General features: G+C 39.1%; 1 protein-coding gene across 9 annotated transcripts in view; it reads left to right on the forward strand.

Annotated features, from left to right (window-relative positions):
• The window catches only part of FER (FER tyrosine kinase), a 205,636-nt gene that overhangs the window by 115,230 nt on the left and 69,597 nt on the right, over positions 1 to 20,809 (forward strand). For 8 of the 9 annotated variants that reach the window (XR_012778947.1, XM_075526643.1, XM_075526645.1 and 5 more), the window contains 3 exons: positions 6,118 to 6,174; positions 9,206 to 9,321; positions 10,934 to 11,028. Coding sequence is in view for 7 of the 9 variants with exons in the window: in XM_075526643.1 (XP_075382758.1) it covers positions 6,118 to 6,174; positions 9,206 to 9,321; positions 10,934 to 11,028 (268 nt within the window). In the remaining 2 variants the exon portion in view is untranslated. Of the gene's footprint in view, positions 1 to 6,117; positions 6,175 to 9,205; positions 9,322 to 10,933; positions 11,029 to 20,809 lie in introns of those variants that run through there. The other variant, XR_012778948.1, reaches the window with a different exon arrangement.

The raw sequence follows: 20,809 nt of genomic DNA on the forward strand, positions 1-20,809 counted from the left end.
TTGCAAATTAGAAAATTGGGTTTGTTTCTTTTTTCATGCCAGAATTGTACACTGGTATGATGTAGATGACAGCATCTCTTCTCTCAGATTCTGTCTTACTATCTGCTGAAGCAGTTTTGCTTTGGTGCAGTTTAACAGGGGTTGTATCACTCCACAAGTGCCTTCAGCTACTAGAGTAAACCATAATGCATGTGAAGCTCCAGCCTGTTTTAACTTAATATTTCTACGTGAAATGCTTTTGTCAACTTGACAAGTGCTGTGGGACAGAGGGACCATCTGCAGCTTCAGAGTTGAATTCACAGATGGACTTGGTGACCATAGTTGGAAGTGCTTCACTACCATCACAGAATACCAAGCACTGAGTTAGGTTTCCAGCCTCTCTTCTCAGTGCATGAGGAGTCATGTACCTTAGGAGGAAATTACAATCTTAGGAGGAAATTACAATCTTAGGAGAAAATTACAGGCTTAGTTAATGCTAGGGCTTAGGCACTTCTCTCTGCATAGGGTTTACAGTGTTAAATGTGTCCTGCAGCACCTGAATTTTTTCTCCTCTTTCAGAGAGTAATCTCAAGTGAATTCGTTTACTTTTCAAATAGAGGAATAGGATGTAGTATGAAGGCTGCCATCTTTTTATCCAGAAGCTCAATGATAACACTCACACAAAGTGAAAGCTATATAAGGGGCAGGGGAAGGAGCGGAGGAGAGTTGTATTTTGATACTTCCTAGTGGGAAAAAAATTACTGTTTTCATAATCCTTAAGGCTTTCACTAAACCTGAGAGAGAGAAACCATGAGGGAGGAGCATAACAGAAAAGCTTATGGGTGAGGGGAGAGAAATTAGCTAGAAGTTCTGGGTTACAGTTTCTGTTCTGTTAATTGTATTACAGTATCTATCTTCTGTTAATCTCACGTGGATTATCTGGCAAATATTCCTGGCGTGAGAATACACTGTAAATACACAAGTTAAAAGGCTAAATGAATGATGAGAAGTGCGATCAAAAAGAGTGCAATATGGAAACGGTTGCATCGTTTTCTTTAGCTGTCTGCTTTTGAGGTCTGTGCAGGTGGTGCCTGATCAGTAGTGAAATAACAGTTCTGAAGAGATTCCAGCTAGAAGCAGAAAGGATCATTGGAGTAGCACCTGCCTCCTTTTCAGTCTGCTGGCTCAGCCACATAGCCACAGGAGTAACACAGTCTCCTAAATTTAAGATGTAGTTTGTATACCTACAAAAGTAATTAAAGATTTCCACTCATAGAAAGCTCTCATAAGCAGCAAACTCTCAATTTATGTACCATTGAGATGAATATTCACTTACTGATACCTTGTGAAACTGATACTAGCAGGGCAGCACAATTTGCATATGCTCATCAATAAGGATTTCTTTTTTTAAACCAACAAGAACTTCAGTAACAAAGCCGATCAAACTTTGAATAATCCTTTGATTGTGAAAAATCTGGCAGAACCATGATAATGTAATGAATGGGTTACACTGGTATAATAAATGACTGAAAGTTTTCATAAAAAGAAAAGTACAAGTAGTGATTAATGTACGGATACAATGATAACAAATCCTTCGACACATCATTTGATTCCAGTTTATCGTGCCATTTTTTTTAATTAGTCCTCTAAAGTATTATTCATCAGATTTATTCTTCATAAACAAGCCTTTGAAATGCCATGTTGTCAAAATTTTCAAAAAGTCATTCACTGAAGTACTGAATCCTTGGAATTAAGCAGCAAAAAATCCATTAAATTTTAATTCTATAACTTTTTGGCTTTTACAGTACTTATTTCAATGTTAAAAACCATTATGTTAATACCTCCAAGTAGTCATTTTTGTGGGGTTTGTCTTTACAGCTTTCTTTGCAAATTGTTTTCTTAAACTTGAGTTTTACTGGTAAAGGCAAGTGTGCAGTTTGATGGCACTTCCTATCTGTTTATAGTGTAACAGCTTCTGAATGTGGCATCCAATCAGCAAAAAATACCTAGAAAATCTTCAGTGAACAGAACATTGACAATTTGTAGCAAAATCAAAAGGAGGAGATGAAGGAAATACATTGCTTACGATGTCTGATCAGTGAGGCAGTAGTTTTAATCAAGAGTCTTGTCTATAGGAGAAAAAACAATTGATAGTTACTGAGAATTTTCTCTCAAGTCTCCCGATGCCCTACCCAGGGAAAAGGAATGGCAAAGTGTGGATCCTATTACACAGCATGGTGGTGTGGTACAAGAATTCATGTGATGGGGCTGACAGGAATTGCATGCTGGAAGTTTGGGTGAATAGAGGCATTCAGAGAGTCTCTAGAACGTGCACTGAGCACAGCTTACAGGAGCAATGTTCTGTGTGATTTTGTGGCATTATACATAAGGAAAAAAGCATGAAAATTGCAATATCAATGATCCTCGCCCACCCCCTTTTTTTTCCTCTGCTGAATTCATGTCAGTCAAAAAATGTGGAGGGTAGTAATGAGTAGCCACCTTCCCAGCAAGGTGCACTGTGCCGCATAATTCTTCTGTACTCCTTTTATTCTTTCAGTTGCCCAGAACATCTCTGGATTGCCTGCTGAATGGTTTTCTCCTTGTAAAAAGAAGGAGACATAAGTCAGTACAAGCCTCCACCTTCCTTAGGAGTTGACAGCAGACTTTGCTGGTGGTGTAGATCAAAGGAAATAGTGCTGATTCACAGTGCTGCCTGTGGGGAATGTTTTGTTAAAGATTTAGCCCCCAGCTGAAGGGGAAGAAAAATTTTCCCAGTTTGAAAAATATATATATATATTACACCTTCTTTTAAGATGATCTCAAGCTTTATGTTACAAAAATGTCCTTCATGAAGGTCTGTACTCAGGTTGTACTCAGTGTTACGTACTAGCAGCCTAGAATTCAGCCATGGCAGGGGATATATAGATAGACAGATAGATACAATTTTTAAAATGGCTTTCTTACCTAGAGAGTCAAAATTTCCCTTTTTGGTTATCTGTCTCACTAATAACTAAAAAAATAATAATTATACATTTTACATTTTCTTTTAAATTTGAAAATGTGTTAAAGGCACTGGTGACTCTTGCAATGTCTTCTGTTAGGATTTGGTCTTTGGCAGAAAATTTTTTATGTAATACCTGGTTCCTGGCAGATAACATGGCTTGACCTAGCATATTACAGGCAAGTTGCTCCTATAACAAACGAGCAAATTCCCCGCACAACATCCTTGTTACTAAATTGGAGAGACATGGGTTTGATGGATGGACTATTCGACGGATGTGGAATAGGCTGGATGGCTGCATCCAAAGAGGGCTCAATGTCCAACTGGACATCAGTAACAAATGGTGTCCCTCAGGGGTCCGTGTTGGAATGGCTAGTGTTCAATACTGTTATTCATGACATAGACAGTGGGACTGAGTTCACCCTCAGCAAGTTTGCAGATGACACCAAGGTGAGTAGTGTAGCTGATACACTAAAGGGAAGGTATGCGATCTAGAGAGACCTTGACAGGCTTGAGGAGTGGGCCCATGTGAACCTCATGAAGGTCAACAAGGTCAAGTGCAAGGTCCTGCACCTGGGTTGGGGCAGTGCCCGGTATCAATACTTGCTGGGGGATGAAGAGATTGAGAGCAGTGCTGAGGAGAAGGACTTGGGGATCCTGGTGGATGGAAGATGGGACATGAGCCAGCAACATGTGCTTGCAGCCCAGAAAGCCAGCCGTATCCTGGGCTGCACCAAAAGAGCATGATCACCGGGTCAAGGGAAGTGATTCTCGCCCTCTGCTGTCATGAGACCCCACCTGGAGTACTGTGTCCAGGTCTGGGATCTCCAGTACCAGAAAGACATGGACCTGTTAGAATGGGTCCAGAGGAGGGCCACAAAAATGGTGAGAGGGCTGGAACACCTCTGCTATGAAGAAAGGCTGAGAGAGTTGGGGTTGTTCAGCTTGGAGAAGTGAAGGCTCTGGGGAGACCTTATTGCAGCCTTTCAATACTTATAGGGGGCTTATAAGAAAGATGGAGAGAGACTTTTTGCCAGGGCCTGTAGTGACAGGACACGGGGAAATGGTTTTAAACTGAATTAGGGTAGGTTTAGATTGGCTAAAAGGAAGAAAGTTTTTATGATGAGAGTGGTGAGACACTGGAACAGGTTGCCCAAAGAAGTTGTGGATGCCCCATCACTGGAAGTGTTCAAGGTCAGGTTGGATGGGGCTTTGACCAACCTGATCTAGTGGAAGATGTCCCTGCCCATGGCAGGGGCGTTGGACTAGATGATCTTTAAAGGTCCCTTTCAACACAAACCATTCTGACTCTGTGGTCTATTTACATACAAGTTTTTCTCTGTCTTTGAACCACAGGCTCATTTAGGTTGGAAGGGTATTCTTGAGATTCTTTAGTCCAACCCCCCTACTCAGGCAGGTTCAACTACTGTGGCTTTCCCAGTACTGTGTCCAGTTGGGTTTTGAATGTCTCTGCAGATGAAGACTCTGAAATCTCTCTGGATAACCTGTTCTGGTGTTTGACCACCCTCACACTAAAAACATGTTTCCTCATGTTCAGAATTAATTTCCTGTTTTCTAATTTGTGCCCATCGCCTCTTGTCCTGTCACTGAGCATCACTGAGAAGAGTGTGGCTCCCTTTTCTTCATTCCCTGCCATCAGATGTTCATACACATTGGAAAGATCCCGTTTTGCACCAGGAGGTGCTGTTATGATCCCAGTAAGAAAGGCACTCAGAGTCTGTAAGGTATCATTTAAAATACTGTCTGTTAGAGCTAACACTGTAAGGAGAGAATAGTATAGACAATCTTGCATCCCTTTAGACACGGGGAGCCCCCGGTGGTGAAGCATTGAGTGGGCTACTGATCCACGTGCAGCGTGCTGGGCAGTCCAGCCCTGTAGCAGAGATGGTCTCATTTTGGTCATTCGAGCTATAACAGGACTTTCTTACAAGGAAACAACTCTGTTTATTATTTCTGCTGGCAAAGAGAAAGGATGTCCACATGAGACCTTCCTGGAGCACTTGCAGATAAAGGCAAGGCCACGCAGGTACCCAGGGGGAGCTGCCTGCGGGCTCTGTGGCAACGTGCTGGCCGAGTTCATCCTGCGGCTGAGGGGTTGTGTGGCACAGCACGGCCTGGGCCCACGCCGGTTAGCTGTTGTGTGGACCGCTAATGCTTCGATGTCTTCCAGTCAGGATCGCTGCAGGTCCTCCATGGTCCAAAAACCTGGTAATCTGATATGTTAGGTGTACTTCCAAGCCAGCATGTTTAGCTTGGTTTTCTGTGAGCTTTAATGAGAAATGATGTAATGAGTTGGCATATGCTTGTTTAGGTATTTGCCTTTTTCATTAGTAATAAAGAATGCTTAGGACATGAGGAGCAGTAATAGTGTTTGTGAGGTGATAAGTAGATGAGGTTCTAACAGAGAAATAGAATGGAAAAATAGTAAATATGGGTTAGACTTAAAATATCCTACTCTTAACATTTTAGCTAAGTATTTATTAAATATGTGTAGCAAGAAGTTTATAATTGTTTTTGATAGGTCTTTAGGCTGTTGCAGAGTATTTGCAGTGTTGGTCATCAACACTGAACAGATACTTTAACTGGCATTTGGTTTGTTGTCTTTTAAAGTAGTTGCTTGTAATATTTCAAACTACCACAGAAGATGTAAGAGATGCAAATGTGTCTTGCTAATAAGTAGAAAAATTAGTTCTTTTTCATGTACACTGAGGAGAAAAATGGGGTTTTGATCTAGCAATAAGTTATGTTGTATACTAAAATGAAGTTTTCTTATCTGATTTTGACTCACATAATTCTTAAAAACAGAGCGCCAGGTATCATTTCCAGAGCTTGTGTGGAAATTTGCATAGTGCTCTATCTGTATACCTCCTGTCATGTTGTAGGCTTAATCTTCTCACAGAAATTTGCTATACAGTATATTTCAATATCATTGTATAGTAAGTTTTCTAAACTCTATTTTATAAACACTTAAATTTATAACTTCCTGGCATGCTTTCGATTGAGCAGTCTAAATATAATGCTTCTTTAGCTCCATTTCTACTGAAATGTATCTTATAGAAACTGTATCTTACATATTTGCACAGACTGAAAATTATTCTTTCCTTTTCTTTCCGTAGGATAAGAAATGGGTTCTCAATCATGAAGATGTCACACTGGGAGAATTACTGGGCAAAGTAAGTAATCAAGTGAGCTAAATAACGTTTAAATAAGCATTTATTAATCATTAAGCCTATACATTTCCTATTTGCCTTATCTTTTAAATTACTGTGGTATGCAATTTTTATATCAATTCTTTAATACACAAGACAGCATTGTGCTTTAAAGAAATGTAAATCACATTTACTGGTAAATAATATAATGTGTGTGCTGAAAGTGTTTAACTAGCTTACATATTTTTCTCTTTTGGAAGGCTTTTAACCTAACTAGATTTCTATAAAGCATGGTGTGGCTATTTTACTTTGTGTAGTCTTACAAAATATGTTGCTGCAAAATATAAATAAAAACATATAAATAAACACATTTATGTTTTATGTATTTATGTATGCAATTTATGTATTTATGTATAAAATTTGATAAGATTATTAAATCAATATTTGTTAAATATTGTGTGTTGCTTTCGTATGATTTATTGAATGTTAGGTAACTTCACAATGGCATATGAGTTACATTACTTCTTGTATAGTGTAGTTCATATCACAAATTCTGCTTAGGAGCTGTAAGTCTTTAAAATCAGGTAAGCCCTGTACCTCACTTACATTTTTGGCACCTTTACACCTACAAAGACAGTTGTGAGTGCCACTCTGGACACAATGTTCCTAAAGATTTCCCAAAAACTGAAAAATAGGCTTAAATGAGGAGGAGAAAAAGGTAGTAATTGCCTTCTTACTATGATACACACTAAAAGAATTTATAAACTGTTCAAGAAATGGGGGAATTAAGTACTGTCAGAAAATTCCGTTACCCAAGATAAAATCTCTTTGGCAGTGTAAGATGACAGAAAGTAGTATTTGCCAATAGACAGAGCTGTGGCTGCATAAAATGCAGGTACTATGACAGCTTCACATTCTTAAACAGAATAGTATAAAGGGAGAATGATAAAGGTATTTCTGGCATTAAAAAAGCTTTGTCTTGCTAAAAAATAAATAAGAATTAGTCTTGATGAGTAAAGACGGTTAAAGCATTCTGAAAAATGATTAATTTAGTAAGCTGAATTTACATGTGCATTGCATGTTTTTGGCACAAAGCATTTTTAACATTCAATAAAGACAACTCAGTGCTTAAAAGTAATTATAGAAGGATATGTTCTTTAAAAATACAGAACAGGATATAAACTTTCTTGGAACACAGTATAAATCTGTTATGCATCCACCTCTAAAAAAATATAGTCAAACTAGAAAAGATAAGAGTGACAGGACCATCTGCATCCATACGAGAAAATGGTAAATAAACTACAACCATTCACCATGGAAGTGAGAAATCTGAGGGTGTATAAAATCTTGAGTGGCCTGGAAAGATGAGGAGGAAAATCATGAAAGCTTAATGCATAAGAGGATGCAAACTTTAGAAAAGACAAGGATTTTCCTTCACCTCAGGAGTGAATGGTTTGTTTATTTACTCAGTATTAATTCTATAATACTCCACAAAATGAAAGTTATATGAAAGGAAGATGTTATTTAAAAACTCATATATGTAATGATAATTATATATTTTAAATAAAGAGAAAAAGCATTTTCAATACTTAAGTAGTCCTTAAGGTGAGTTCAGCTTTCACTGTTAAATGCTTCTGACCAGAAGGCTAGAGGAAAAGTGTGTTGGGAATGACTCAGATTCTTACCTTTGGGGTCCTCATGTCATTTTAGGTATCAGAGGTAGTGTCCTGGCCTCTAGAAGTGCTATTTTAGAAGGGCAGATTGCTGTCATAGATCTTATGCCTTGCTTGCCAGCTATATCTTACTTATCCTAGGATATATAAAATAATACTGGAAACCTGTGTTTAGGCCTAAATTTCTTCCCTTGTTACTAGCAGCACATTACTATTTTCCATCTGTGAGTTTCTTTTTTTCCTTTTCTGTCTTCTTCCTTTGGCAATACAGCATTCAAATGCGTGATGTAGAGAAATCTTCATCACTCAGGAAAGAAAGGAAAACATTTTCAGCAGAGTTTTGCTGTTTGTTGAAGTCACGTGCAGCCCCAGATACCAGGACACAGAAGTGGAATCATGTGGAAATTTACCAGATGTAGATTTAAAATTGAGTTGTATTTATTCTTTGAGAAATAAAAAACTTAACTAAAAGTATGAGATTTTCAGGGTTTTTTTTTTCTTATCAGTTTTTTTCATTGATACCAGTGTTTTGTTATATACCCCACAATTTCCTTCTTCCTTCAACTTGTGTCCTAATTAATTTTCCTTTTTTTCCTAATTTTCCTAATTTTCCTAGTTTTCCTTATTCTATGGTCTTTATTATTTCAGGTTTCTTCTATGAAAGCTAAAAAAATAACTTAGGCTGGGGGTATGTTGTTGAAGACCTAAAGAATCTGATTATAAAAGGAGCTACTTTCTAAAGTCTTGTCCAAATGTGAGGCCTTAACATACTTGCCTTTACAGAGCAGTGCTGAGCTTAGCTTTTAAAAAAATGTGGATCACGTAACTTTTAAGGGCGGACACGACACTACCTTTTTTTGCAGTGGTTTTAATTTACAATCAAAATCAATATACAGTGTTTTCATTTTTCTTACTTTGCATTTTTTCTTTCTTGTATATGTGAGAATGTTTATGTGATTTTGATGTGTTTTGTTCTAGTTTCACAGATCATCTTTTGGTCTCTTACAGGCAAGTTAAACTATTGATAAAATACGATAGTGTGAAAATGAGAGTGCGGGAGGAAGATTAAGGAAAAAAAGGACTACTGTCAGTGTTGACTTTAGAAGTTACTAAGAGGTTTAATGAGAAAATTACACAATTAATGTATTTTTTTCTCTTTCCAGCAAGGTCAAAGTAGAACTCGTACACTATGTCCATAAAATAGATATACTGTGTCTATGTGAACTGCATTGTGTTAGGAGCAGATATTGGGAGAAAACCTGATTTGGCTTCATAAACACATTTCAAAGTTCCGTACCAGTGACATTAGCTGTCTGCATTATTTTTCTGGAGATTTGTGAAGATTTTGTTTACTTAGAATGATTTTTTTTTCCTGATTTCAGGGTAATTTTGGTGAGGTGTATAAGGGAACATTAAAGGATAAAACTCCTGTTGCTGTAAAAACTTGTAAAGAAGATCTTCCTCAGGAATTGAAAATAAAATTTCTGTCAGAAGCCAGGTAAGTTCTCTAAATTTAATTGAAATATATACCTGTTTTGGTTTTTTCTGTCAAGTTTTATTAGTAAATGGATTTACAAAATCTGACCTTCAGAAAAATTCAAAGAAGAGGTAGTCAGACTTCCTTTTTTTCCTCTCCTTCAGTGCATTCCACAACTGTTGCCCTAGTAACTAAACATAGGCATTTTTAATGTGTGAATGCAGCAGCATCTGCACTTGCTGAAACTACCTCTTCGGCAAAGCAAGTTATGCCGATAAAACACAATTTTGTTATTGTAAGTGCTTCCATTTAGAACTTCTGAGATGTGCCATGAGGACTGGGATAAGAAGACCGGAAGATTATGTTAATTTAAATGTGATTATACCAGTCATAAATCCTGTCTTACATGCATGACTAATAGAGCTGATCAAATATGGCTAGGTTACCGTATAGACCCCATTTGGTAATCTTGTCTTTGTAAGAAGAGTTCACTTCAGTAGCGATATTTTATGCTGTGTCAGGCAGCATGTGATTGCATACTTATTTTTCAAATGACAATCATGCCACAGTATGCTAAGTATTCTGAATGTAGGCTGATGTAGATAGGTAGGTTTTGAGACCTCAGGATAGAGGGGTGTATTGAGATAATTTCACAGTTGTTGAAATTAACTTGCTCCCTCTTGCTCTGAAGCTTCATATGTTTTAATTTTTACTCCCAAACTGGTATGATCAATATGGAAAAGTAAAAGATACTATCTACATTTAGAGAATGAAGATCGGCCACTGTATCTGCTGAATAATTTTAAACAGCTCGTAACTTGGCAACTGCAGAGGTGTTTCATTTGTTAAGCAGCCTGCCACTAATGGAACAGTGTTACTCTGAAAAAAGATGAAATGTGTTATTTCTCACTAAATATGTATGTACCAGGTAGGTTAGTATTTTGCTCTTGATCCTAGAAAAAAAGGCAAAAAGAGGAGGTGCTTTAAGTCAGCAAACAGTAGAAGAAACATTTACGTTACAAGGTCTCTGTAGAATTCTTCCTTGCCCTTCATTTCGCTTATAAATCATAGCATGCTGTTTTAGGCTGCAAATGTTCTTACTGAAGTGTTGTGTAAGAAGATGTAAATGTTTTTGTTTAATTCCCAAAATAAAAATTGCTGTCCTTATATTCTTTTAAAACTTACTGTATTAATTAATCTCTTAAAGTAAAATTGGAATGAGTGTGCATTTGAAAAGTGCAGCAGGAAAGTGTAGAGGCATGCTGTGCATACTTTTTTGATGTAGCTCTGCTTCTGGTCCACCACTGAAATGCTATTTAACTACAAGGGTTCTTAAAACACTGCAAGCCCGTCAGGCTGTTTTTCAGTTATGTAGACAAATGTTATGTAGTCAAATGGAAAAATTACAATAAGAATAATAGAGTGTTCAATCTTGATTTATTAGTGAATCAGTATGCCCTCTGTTTCAAACAGAATGATGATTGATCTGTTACATTGATTTTTTTCTTTATGATAACAGTAATGACATGTTCCATTAAAATAACGTTAAGGGTTTAAGATATTTTCCTGTAATATTTAATCAGTTTTTACAATAAAGTTTATTAATATAATAAACTTACTGTGTGTTTTGCAGAATACTCAAACAGTATGATCATCCTAATATTGTAAAACTTATAGGAGTTTGCACACAACGACAACCTATTTATATTGTTATGGAACTTGTTCCAGGTAATTTTTTTCCTTTTTTTTTCAGCATATTTTCATAGGTATTGTTTCTATAATGTAAAATGTGTCATTTTCTATTTGTCTTTATCTGCCCTTCTGACTGATCTCAAAAGTCACCTGTGTTGCGAATCTTTGGAAATACTAGGTTCTACTAGCTTCTGAGTGGAGTGAGCTCCACAAATCTGTTGTGAGTTTTCTGTAGCCATTCAAGACAACAGAATTTGCTGGCAGGTATCTCAGCTCTATCTTCATTTTCCTCCTGACAAGATATTACATGGTACTTCCCTTAATATTAGAGTCACATAGTTAGTGTTAAGATGCTTGTATTTAAAGAAACTTCATGACTGAGTAATGTTTCAATTTTAATAATTCATTTCAATCAGATTTGGATCATCTTTGGTAATATAAGAGTTTTTTTCTTTACCAAAATATATTGTCCAGTTTATAGGTTGCTCTTGCTTTATTTTTGGAATAATGAGTTTTTCAGCAATGGCTGGAGAGAATTTCAAATTGTGGGGATGATAACAGTTTTTTGGGCAATTTTACCTCTGTTGATTTTCTCAGCAGCTGGAAAATGTAGGGTTTGGTAGCCTCCAGTACTGTTTAATATGTAATACTGTATTTGTTTTATGTATCACTGGATTTGTCTTCAAAATTGTACAGCAAGCTGTTTTAATAACCGTTTCATTCATGAAGGCTTAGATTGTTTCTAATTCTTGAGTACTGGCTTTAGTACATGAGCACTGATGAAATCTTTGACCTATTGGAATTTTCTGCCTTTATTAAATTAGATTATATTAGATTATTATATTTGTACATGTGATTAACTTTATTAAAATGGAGACTAAAAGCAGTGTCCTGGGTTTTAAGGCATACTTTGGTAATCAGCTTCTCCAAACATCTTTGAAGATAAAAATAAATCCTTATCTTTTAAGAAACTAGTAAGAAATCCCCAATCAATATTTTAAAGAGCATTATTTGGGAGGTTTGTGCTCCTAGTTTGTGTAGGACAGTATTTATTTATTGTCTAATTTAGATTTATTATTGCTTTCTAAAAGCCATTCGTCTAATTGATAAAAAAATAAATAATTAAAATATTACCTCTCATATATAAACAGAAGCTAAAATATATGTAGCAGCAACAATGTCCTTCATAGATACATGGAAAGTTACATGTATAGAAGAGATGCGACATAAAACTGCCATTCAGGAATTTACAATGAGAGTTACCAAAAAATAAAATGAATGATTTTTGAAATCCCAAGCAAATTGTTCTCCCTCTTCTCCCCTCACCTTCCCAAAATTGCCAAGATAGCCATGAAATTGAATCAGTGTGCCCTTAATATTTTTTTCCTTATAAATACTTTATATATTTGTAAGTTAACAGAGATCTCTAGAAAAATCTTATTTGCAGGCTTAAGTTATGCTAGCTAGCTGCTGTGAAAAAGCAATTTAGCAAAGCAGGTAGTTTTAAAATGTTGATTTGTGATTGCATAATGAATAAATTTGTAATAACCTTTAAAGCACTCTTGCAAATAATTAATTTTATTCTTTTTTACCTAAATGAGATTGAAATATTAACTAAAAAGAAATACTGCCCAGATCCTTACAAGGGTCCAGTGCTGAAGTTGCTGTGTGGCTTCTCAACTACCATGTAATAAAAATTAACTTGTATTTTACAGTGGTGTAGTTTTTTTCTGTGACTTTTTTAGTAGACTAAGAACTGAGAAAACAACTCTGGAAATGAACTTTGTATTACAACATTTTGTTAATGGAGAACTTCTCATAGAGATTTCCTCTTCTTGTTTGGTAGTTACAACTCTTTCTCTATGACACCTGCAGTTACCAGTGTGAAAATATGAAGAGTGTTAAAAAGAAAGAAAATCTGAGGAGCACAACACCCATGCATTTATATGTTGATTTTTTGCATGCATTTTGTGTTCCTAATAGAAGTTAGACTTTTATTTCTCTTTTGCTGTGCGCTTACCTTTGCTCATATTTTCTGATTTCATATTGCTAGCTTCTACTCTTTACATTCTATTTGGACTCCTAATTTAGGATGGGTCTGAACAACGTATATGTGCATGCCCTCTGCACTCATGCAGTACATCAGATGTCCTGGTTTCTAGATACAGAGACTCAAGTAATCTCAGCTCCCTGGGCATGTGGTGTGATGTCTTGAACCAGAAAGCACATCATGTGTGATCCAGAATCAGTGTCATTTCTTGTAGAGTTCTCTGCACAGTAAGCCACACCATCTAATTTGTTGAGCATTTGCTGATCATCTGCATAGCATATGCACAGTAAATGGCATGCATCCAGTGGAGGACTGTGTTTTAATAGCAAGCTGTTATTCAGATAAGGAGCCTCTAAACTTGGTTTATGACCCCGAGCTTTACCTTGCAGCAATACATGGAGACAATACAGTGGGTAAAGTCTCCCTACTGATTCTGACTCCAATAAGGCTACTGAATAGAGAAAAACAGTATTTGAATGCCAGTTTCTTCTTCTGTCTCCACTACCCAAGAACAGATTTCAGATGCAGTGTTAGCACGTAGCTAATGAGAAGTCCATGCCAAAAAGGCATGTTTTATTTTACAATACAGTGAAATAAATCTTACAGTAATTGCAATATCATGCAGTGAATTTTAAATCCTGCATTGAAGGAGTAGAAATTATTCAGGTCAGCTCCAGGAAAAGCAGAGTACAACTCTCAAGTTGGTGTAGACTGCCCATGATTTTCATACCTTTCAAAAATTCTGCTTAGAAAAATTAGACTATTGGAACCTGTTATTATTATGAAGAACTCTGATAATCATATAGGTTGCTGTAAGTTATTTTCTTTGTAATATTCTTCCTTTTTTTCTTACTACTTTATAATGAAGTGTCAGCTAAGATGCTTTGATAAGGTTTGTTGCAAAGGTGGTATTTGATGGACTTTTTCTGATATCTGCTGATCTAAAAATATGAATACTGCATTATTTCATAATTCAATAGAGTAACTTTTTAGTAATCTGTTGTGATACATTTTAAGTACTCAGTTTATCCTAAGAGAGACAGAAGAAGTTAAAGTGAGAATTGCTAATGAATTTGGGGAAAAGAAACCCCATATATTGAGATTTGCCAAACACTTGATATTAGTATAGAGCCTTGAGTTTGCATTGTCATATGGACTTGACTAACCTGACTGAAAAGTAATGTAGTAAAGGTGGAATACTAGTCTTAAAATTGTTCAGTGAGGGTTGCTGCATATTTGAGACGGTGAGTGCAGTCTGTAGCCTTCACCACAGGAATTTTCTAATGTAGATAAGCCTTTGTCAGGGATGGTTTCCAATATGAGGAACAGCAGAACTTTGTGTAAAAGTATGGTTTATAGTACTGTGTAAGAAAGCATGTAACTTTCCTGTGATGCCACATCAGTCTAAAAAATTGAGCATTTTACTCATATTTTCTGGGTTAATTTGTTCATTTTTCTTTGCTCTGTGCCTGTTTTCCCAGTGGTTTTTTGTGCTTTATCCTGCATTGTTGACCTTAAAACTGAAGAAAGGGAAGTAATTATGAGGAGCTGCTTTGATATTCAGAACAGGAAAAGAACAATTTGCCAGTGTCTCTTAAGGCCGCACAGGGCATAAGGAGTTTTCATAACAGCTCATTTTTAGCAAATTTAGATGATGATCAGAGAGACTGCCTGGAATACTGCTAGCTTTATCTGTAAGCTGGCCAGAGTCCAGATTGACAACCTGAGACAAATGGATGCTGGATTTTGATGGGGTGTAGAGGAGATTATCAAGAAAATGGTAAAGGGGTTGACAAAACCTGGTTCCTGTTCCTTTCTCTTTTCAGAGTGAACTCAGCATCTTTTCATGGAAAAGTACAGGAAAAGAAGAAACTAGAATAGCCTTCTCCTTTACCCTTCCTCACTATTATCTTCCTGGTCCCAACTTCTCTCTTACTGATCATATAGTATTTCTGCTTTGAGAATAAGGGATTTTAATTCACTGAAACACTCAGGATCACTTAACTGTGTTTTCATCTGCTCTTAGTTTATCATGTAATCTCCCATGTAATCAGAAACAAATTGCAGGAGTCCCTTTAAACTTTGAATGTTTTTTTCTCTTCCTAGGTTTAGGGGAAAAACAAATCAAAATCAAATGTAATCTGTAAGATGCAAAAAGCAATCCCAAACCACAAAATTCTTTCTTCTCCTTCTTTATGTTCATTTCAATTTACTTGAATTTTAGCTTGCTCTGAAAGGAGAATTTGTTTTGGAGGTAGGAACTCCGCATGTTCTTGAACTGTGTGTTCTAGAGTGGGGCATTTTGAAGATAGATGTGTAATCTTGTGGTGCAGTTACCACTTCATGCAACTATTTAAACAGTTTATTTTGTAGAACCTTTAAAGGTAGCTCTGTCCCTCCAGCAAAAAGAGTTTGCACAGGTTGTCAAGACAAGCACCGTCATCATGCCTGCACCAGCTCTATCTGGAAGGATTTGTCTAATTGACAGTAGATGCAAACTTCTTTATAAGTTCCAGTGGTTGATTCAAGGTAGTAGAAGGAAGCTTGTACTAACATTTTTGTGACCTACTCCTTTTAGTTGTTGGACTGTTTAATCACATGCTGATAGCCTACTTTGACACGGTCCCCCACAACATCCTTCTCTCTGAATTGGAGAGATACAGATTTGATGGGTGGACTGTTCAGTGGATAAAGAATTGGTTGGATGGTCACATGCAAGGGGGTCACGGTCAACGGCTCAATGTCCAGATGGAGATCAGTGACGAGTGGTGTCCCTCAGGAGTCCATACTGGGACTAGTGCTGTTCAATATTTTCATCAATGACATTGACAGCGAGATTGAGTGCACCCTCAGCAAGTTTGCAGATGACACCAAGCTGAGTGGTGCAGTTGACATGCCAGAAGGACAGGATGTCATCCAGAGGGACCTGGACAAGCTGGAGAAGTGGGCCTATGTGAACCTCATGAGGTTCAACAAGGCCAAGTGCAGGGTCCTGGACCTGGGTTGGGGCAATCCTCAGTTTCAATACACGCTGGGGGATGATGTGGTTGAGAGCAGCCCTGCGGAAAAGGACTTGGGAGTAGTGATGGATGAAAAGCTGGACATGAGCTGACAATGTGTGCTTGCAGCCCAGAAGGCCAACCGTATCCTGGGCTGCATCAAAAGAAGCGTGGCCAGCAGGTCGAGGGAGGTGATTCTGCCCCTCTGCTCTGCTCTGGTGAGACCCCACCTGGAGTACTGCGTCCAGATCTGGAGCCCTCAGCACAAGAAGGACATGGAGCTGTTGGAGCGGGTCCAGAGGAGGGCCATGAAAATGATCCAAGATGCTGGAGCACCTCTCCTATGAGGACAGGCTGAGAGAGTTGGGGTTGTTCAGCCTGGAGAAGAGAAGGCTGCAGGGAGACATTATAGCAGCCTTCCAGTACTTAAAGGGGGCCTATAGGAAAGACGGGGACAGACTTTTTAGCAAGGCCTGTTGTGACATGACAAGGAGCAATGGTTTTAAACTAAGGGAGGGCAGATTTAGACTGGATTTAAGAAAGGAATTTTTTACAGTGAGGGTGGTGAGGCACTGGAGCAGGTTGCCCAGAGAGGTAGTGGAGACCCCATCCCTGGAAACATTCAAGGTCAGGTTGGATGGGGCTCTGAGCAACCTGATCTAGTTGAAGATGTCCCTGCTGTTGCAGGTGGGTTGGATTAGATGACCTGTAAAGGTCCCTTCCAATCCAAAGCATTCTATGATTCTACTATCTGTTTCAGGTTTCTATTTAAACATTTTTATAATCAACATAGTTAAAATTACATCCCCAGAAATATTTTGAAAGAATTTTCTTTTTGCTCAGTCAGGCATTCAGAAATAGGCAATTCAAGAATCTGGCTTGCCTGTTGAGTCTTTATTTAGCTTCCTCTAGCGTATATATTATGATAATATAATACATTATGAGTACATTACATGTTACATTATATTACGATATTAGGAAAATTAGATGTCCTTTCTGTACCATATCCTTACCTTATGCAGTTCTGAACAGTTTTCCAGGAGTTGTTTCTCGTCTCCAAATCCATTCTGTGGCCATAGGCCTTTTTTAGTCTCTTCTATCAGTGACCTGCTCTGAGTGTGATTCCCACACCCCCTCCCCAGTGGGCATTTCTGAACATTTTTCACTCTAATGCTAAATGCACTGTCAACATTTCTCTGAAATACTAGTGTACATTCCTGATACCACCAAAGAATTCCTATTTGATAATGTATACGTGGCTGCAAAAAAAGCAACCCCCTACTTAACTGGACACAGAGTTTGTGTTCATTGTTTTATTTAGGCTCATGCTGACATACATTAGGGTAGATTCGCTGAACACTTGCAGCTAGAAACAGGTTGAGCAATGCTTGTACATATAAACAGGTATGAAAACATCCAGTAATCTAATAGCATAGGGAGGTTGTCTGAATTAGTTATCAACCTTGTATGTTCAGCTTATATCTAGATATACATAGCTAGCTTTCAAGGTGGGGTTCAGCAAGGTCGTAACATCCATCTTTGCAATTGGATAAGGTAACCTGTTCAGATTTGTACTGAATCATTTGGGATGCAAATTGCCTATGCCATTGATGCAGAAACAATTCAGAGGTGACAGGTTTTATTAGCTCAGGTGCAGCACTGCTTGATTTCAGCTACACTGGCTCCCAGGCACGTTTAGAAACAGCATAGCCATTTCTGTAGTGCCTGTAACAGGATCTGATAAGCCATTCTTAACCCAAGCTCTGGGGTTACTTCTGCACCCTGTTCATGCTATCCTACCTGCAGCTGGCTTTGGTCTAGCTTGGCTTGCTCACTCCATCTGTGGAAATTAAGGTGACTCCATTGCTACTTTCTATATGTTACAGCACTTTTTACTTGCCTGGCCTGGAATGCTGAATGATGCTGAAAGAAATGTTAACTTTTAGTTTCATGTTATGTGATTCAGCTGCTGTGTTTTCTTTGTATGGTGGGTTTTTTTCTATTTCCTGTTTCTCGAGGCAGTGAGATCTCCATAGAGATCATTCAGCTTTATTTCCAATTGCTTCTCTTTAGAGATCCCTTAAAACAAGGGACAACACAGCAGGGCATAAGCAATCCAGGAGGTTCCTGGAATGCATTGATGATAACTTCCTTCTCAAGTGATAGAGGAGCCAACGTGGAGAGGTGCTATGCTGGACCTTGTTCTCACCAACAAGGAGGGGCTGGTGGGGAATGTGAAGCTCAAGGGCAACCTTGGCTGCAGTGACCATGAAACGGTAGAGTTAAAGATCCTTAGGACACCAACGAGGGCACACAGCAAGCTCACTACCCTGGACTTCAGGAGAGCAGACTTTGGCCCCTTCACGGATGTGCTTGGTAGAGTACTATGGGATAAAGCCCTGGGGGGAAGAGGGGCCCAAGAAAGCTGGTTAATATACAAGGATCACCTCCTCCAAGCTCAGGAGCGATGCATCCCAAAGAGGAAGTCAGGCGAAAATGCCAGGAGGCCTGCATGGATGAACAAAGTGCTCCTGGACAAACTCAAACAGAAGAAGGAAGCCTACAGAGGGTGGAAGCAAGGACAGATAGCCTTGGCAGAATACAGAAAAACTGTCCAAGCAGCCAGGGATCAAGTTAGGAAAGCTAAAACCCTCATAGAATTAAATCTGGCCAGGGACGTCAAGGGCAACAAGAAAAACTTCTATAGGTGCATCAGTAATAAAAGGAAGACTAGGGAAAATGTGGGCCTCTCTGGAAGGAGAGGGGAGACCTGGTTACCCGGGATATGGAGAAGGCTGAGGTACTTAAGATTTTTTTGCCTCAGTCTTCACTGGCAAGTGCTCAAGTCGCAGAAGTCAAGGGTAGGGACTGGGAGAATGAAGAACCACCCACTGTAGGAGAAGATCAGGTTTGAGACCATCTAAGGAACCTGAAGGTGTACAAGTCCATGGGACCTGATGAGATGAATCCGCAGGTCCTGAGGGAACTAGTGGATGAATTTGCTAAGCCACTATCCATCATATTTGAAAACTCATGGCAGTCTGGTGAAGTTCCCACTGACTGGAAAAGGGGAAACACAACTCCCATTTTCAAAAAGGGAAAAAAGGAAGACCCGGGGAGCTACAGGCCAGTCAGTCTCACCTCTGTGCCTAGCAAGATCACGGAGCAGATCCTCCTGGAAACTATGCTGAGGCACATGGAAAATAAGGAGGTGATTGGTGACAGCCAACATGGCTTTCACTGAGGACAAATCGTGCCTGACAAATTTGGTAGCCCTCTATGACAGGGTTATAGCGTTGGTGGATAAGGGAAGAGCAACTGACGTCATCTACCTGGACTTGTGCAAAGTACTTGACACTGTCCCACACGACATCCCTGTCTCTAAATTGGAGAGACATGGATTTGACGGATGGACCACTTGCTGGATAAGGAATTGGCTGTATGGTCGCACTCAAAGAGTTGCTGTCAACGGCTCAATGTCTAAGTGGAGACCAGTGATGAGTTGTGTTCCTCAGGGGTCGGTATTGGGACTGGCGCTGTTTAACATCTTTGTCGGCGACATGGACAGTGGGATTGAGTGCACCCTCAGCAAGTTTGCCGACGACACCAAGCTGTGTGTCGTGGTCGACACGCTGGAGGGAAAGGGATGCCATCCAGAGGAACCTTGACAGGCTTGAGAGGTGGGCCCATGAGAACCTCATGAAGTTCAACAAGGCCAAGTGCAAGGTTCTGCACATGGGTCGGGGCAATCCCAAGCACAAATACAGGCTGGGCGGAGAATGGATTGAGAGCAGCCTTTAGGAGAAGGACTTGGGGGTGTTGGTTGATGAGAAGCTCAACAGGACCTGGCAATGTGTGCTTGCAGCCCAGAAAGCCAGTCGTATCCTGGGCTGCATCAAAAGAGGCATGACCAAGCAGGTCGAGGGAGGTGATTCTCCCTCTCTACTCCGCTCTTGTGAGACCCCACCTGGAGTACTGCGTTCAGCTCTGGGGCCCCCAACATAAGAAGGACATGGACCTCTTGGAGTGAGGCCGGAGGAGGGCCATGAAAATGATCACAGGGCTGGAGCATCTCTCCTCTGAAGACAGGCTGAGAGAATTGGGCTTGTTCAGCCTGCAGAAGCGAAGGCTCCAGGGAGACCTTATAGCAGCCTTCCAGTACCTGAAGGTGGCCTACAGGAAAGATGGAGAGGGACTTTTTACAAGGGCATGCAGTGCTAGCACAAGGGGTAATGGCTTTAAAGTGAAAGAGGGTAGATTTAGGTTAGATATAAGGAAGAAATTCTTCACTATGGGGGTGGTGAGACACTGGAACAGGTTGCCCAGAGAAGCTGTGGATGCCCCCTCCCTTGGAAGTGTTCAAGGCCAGGTTGGATGGGGCTTTGAGCAACCCAGTCTAGTGGAAGGTGTCCTTGCCTATGGCAGGAGGGTTGGAACTAGATGATCTTTAAGGTCCCTTCCAACCCAAACCATTCTATGATTCTATGAAAACTTTTAATAAAGTTTGCATGATGTGCCCCATTGGTTGTATTGTGCATCCTCAGTAGCTGACTTGCCAGAAAATTTCAGATTTGTGTCCTATCTTGCAGTCACATCCTGAATCTTTACTGCACGCTGTCAAAAATCAATGCAACAAAAAGAAAAGGTCAGTCAAATTCTAGACAAATTCAAATTATAGATATGGTGCAGATTTTTAATAGTGGTAGTGACAGTCTGGCTTTATTTTCCATTCAGTTCTTCTTTTTTTCTCTGGAAGATAGGCTTTAGA

The sequence above is a fragment of the Mycteria americana genome, chromosome Z, assembly GCF_035582795.1.
Source record: "Mycteria americana isolate JAX WOST 10 ecotype Jacksonville Zoo and Gardens chromosome Z, USCA_MyAme_1.0, whole genome shotgun sequence".
NCBI classification, from domain to species: Eukaryota; Metazoa; Chordata; class Aves; order Ciconiiformes; family Ciconiidae; genus Mycteria; species Mycteria americana.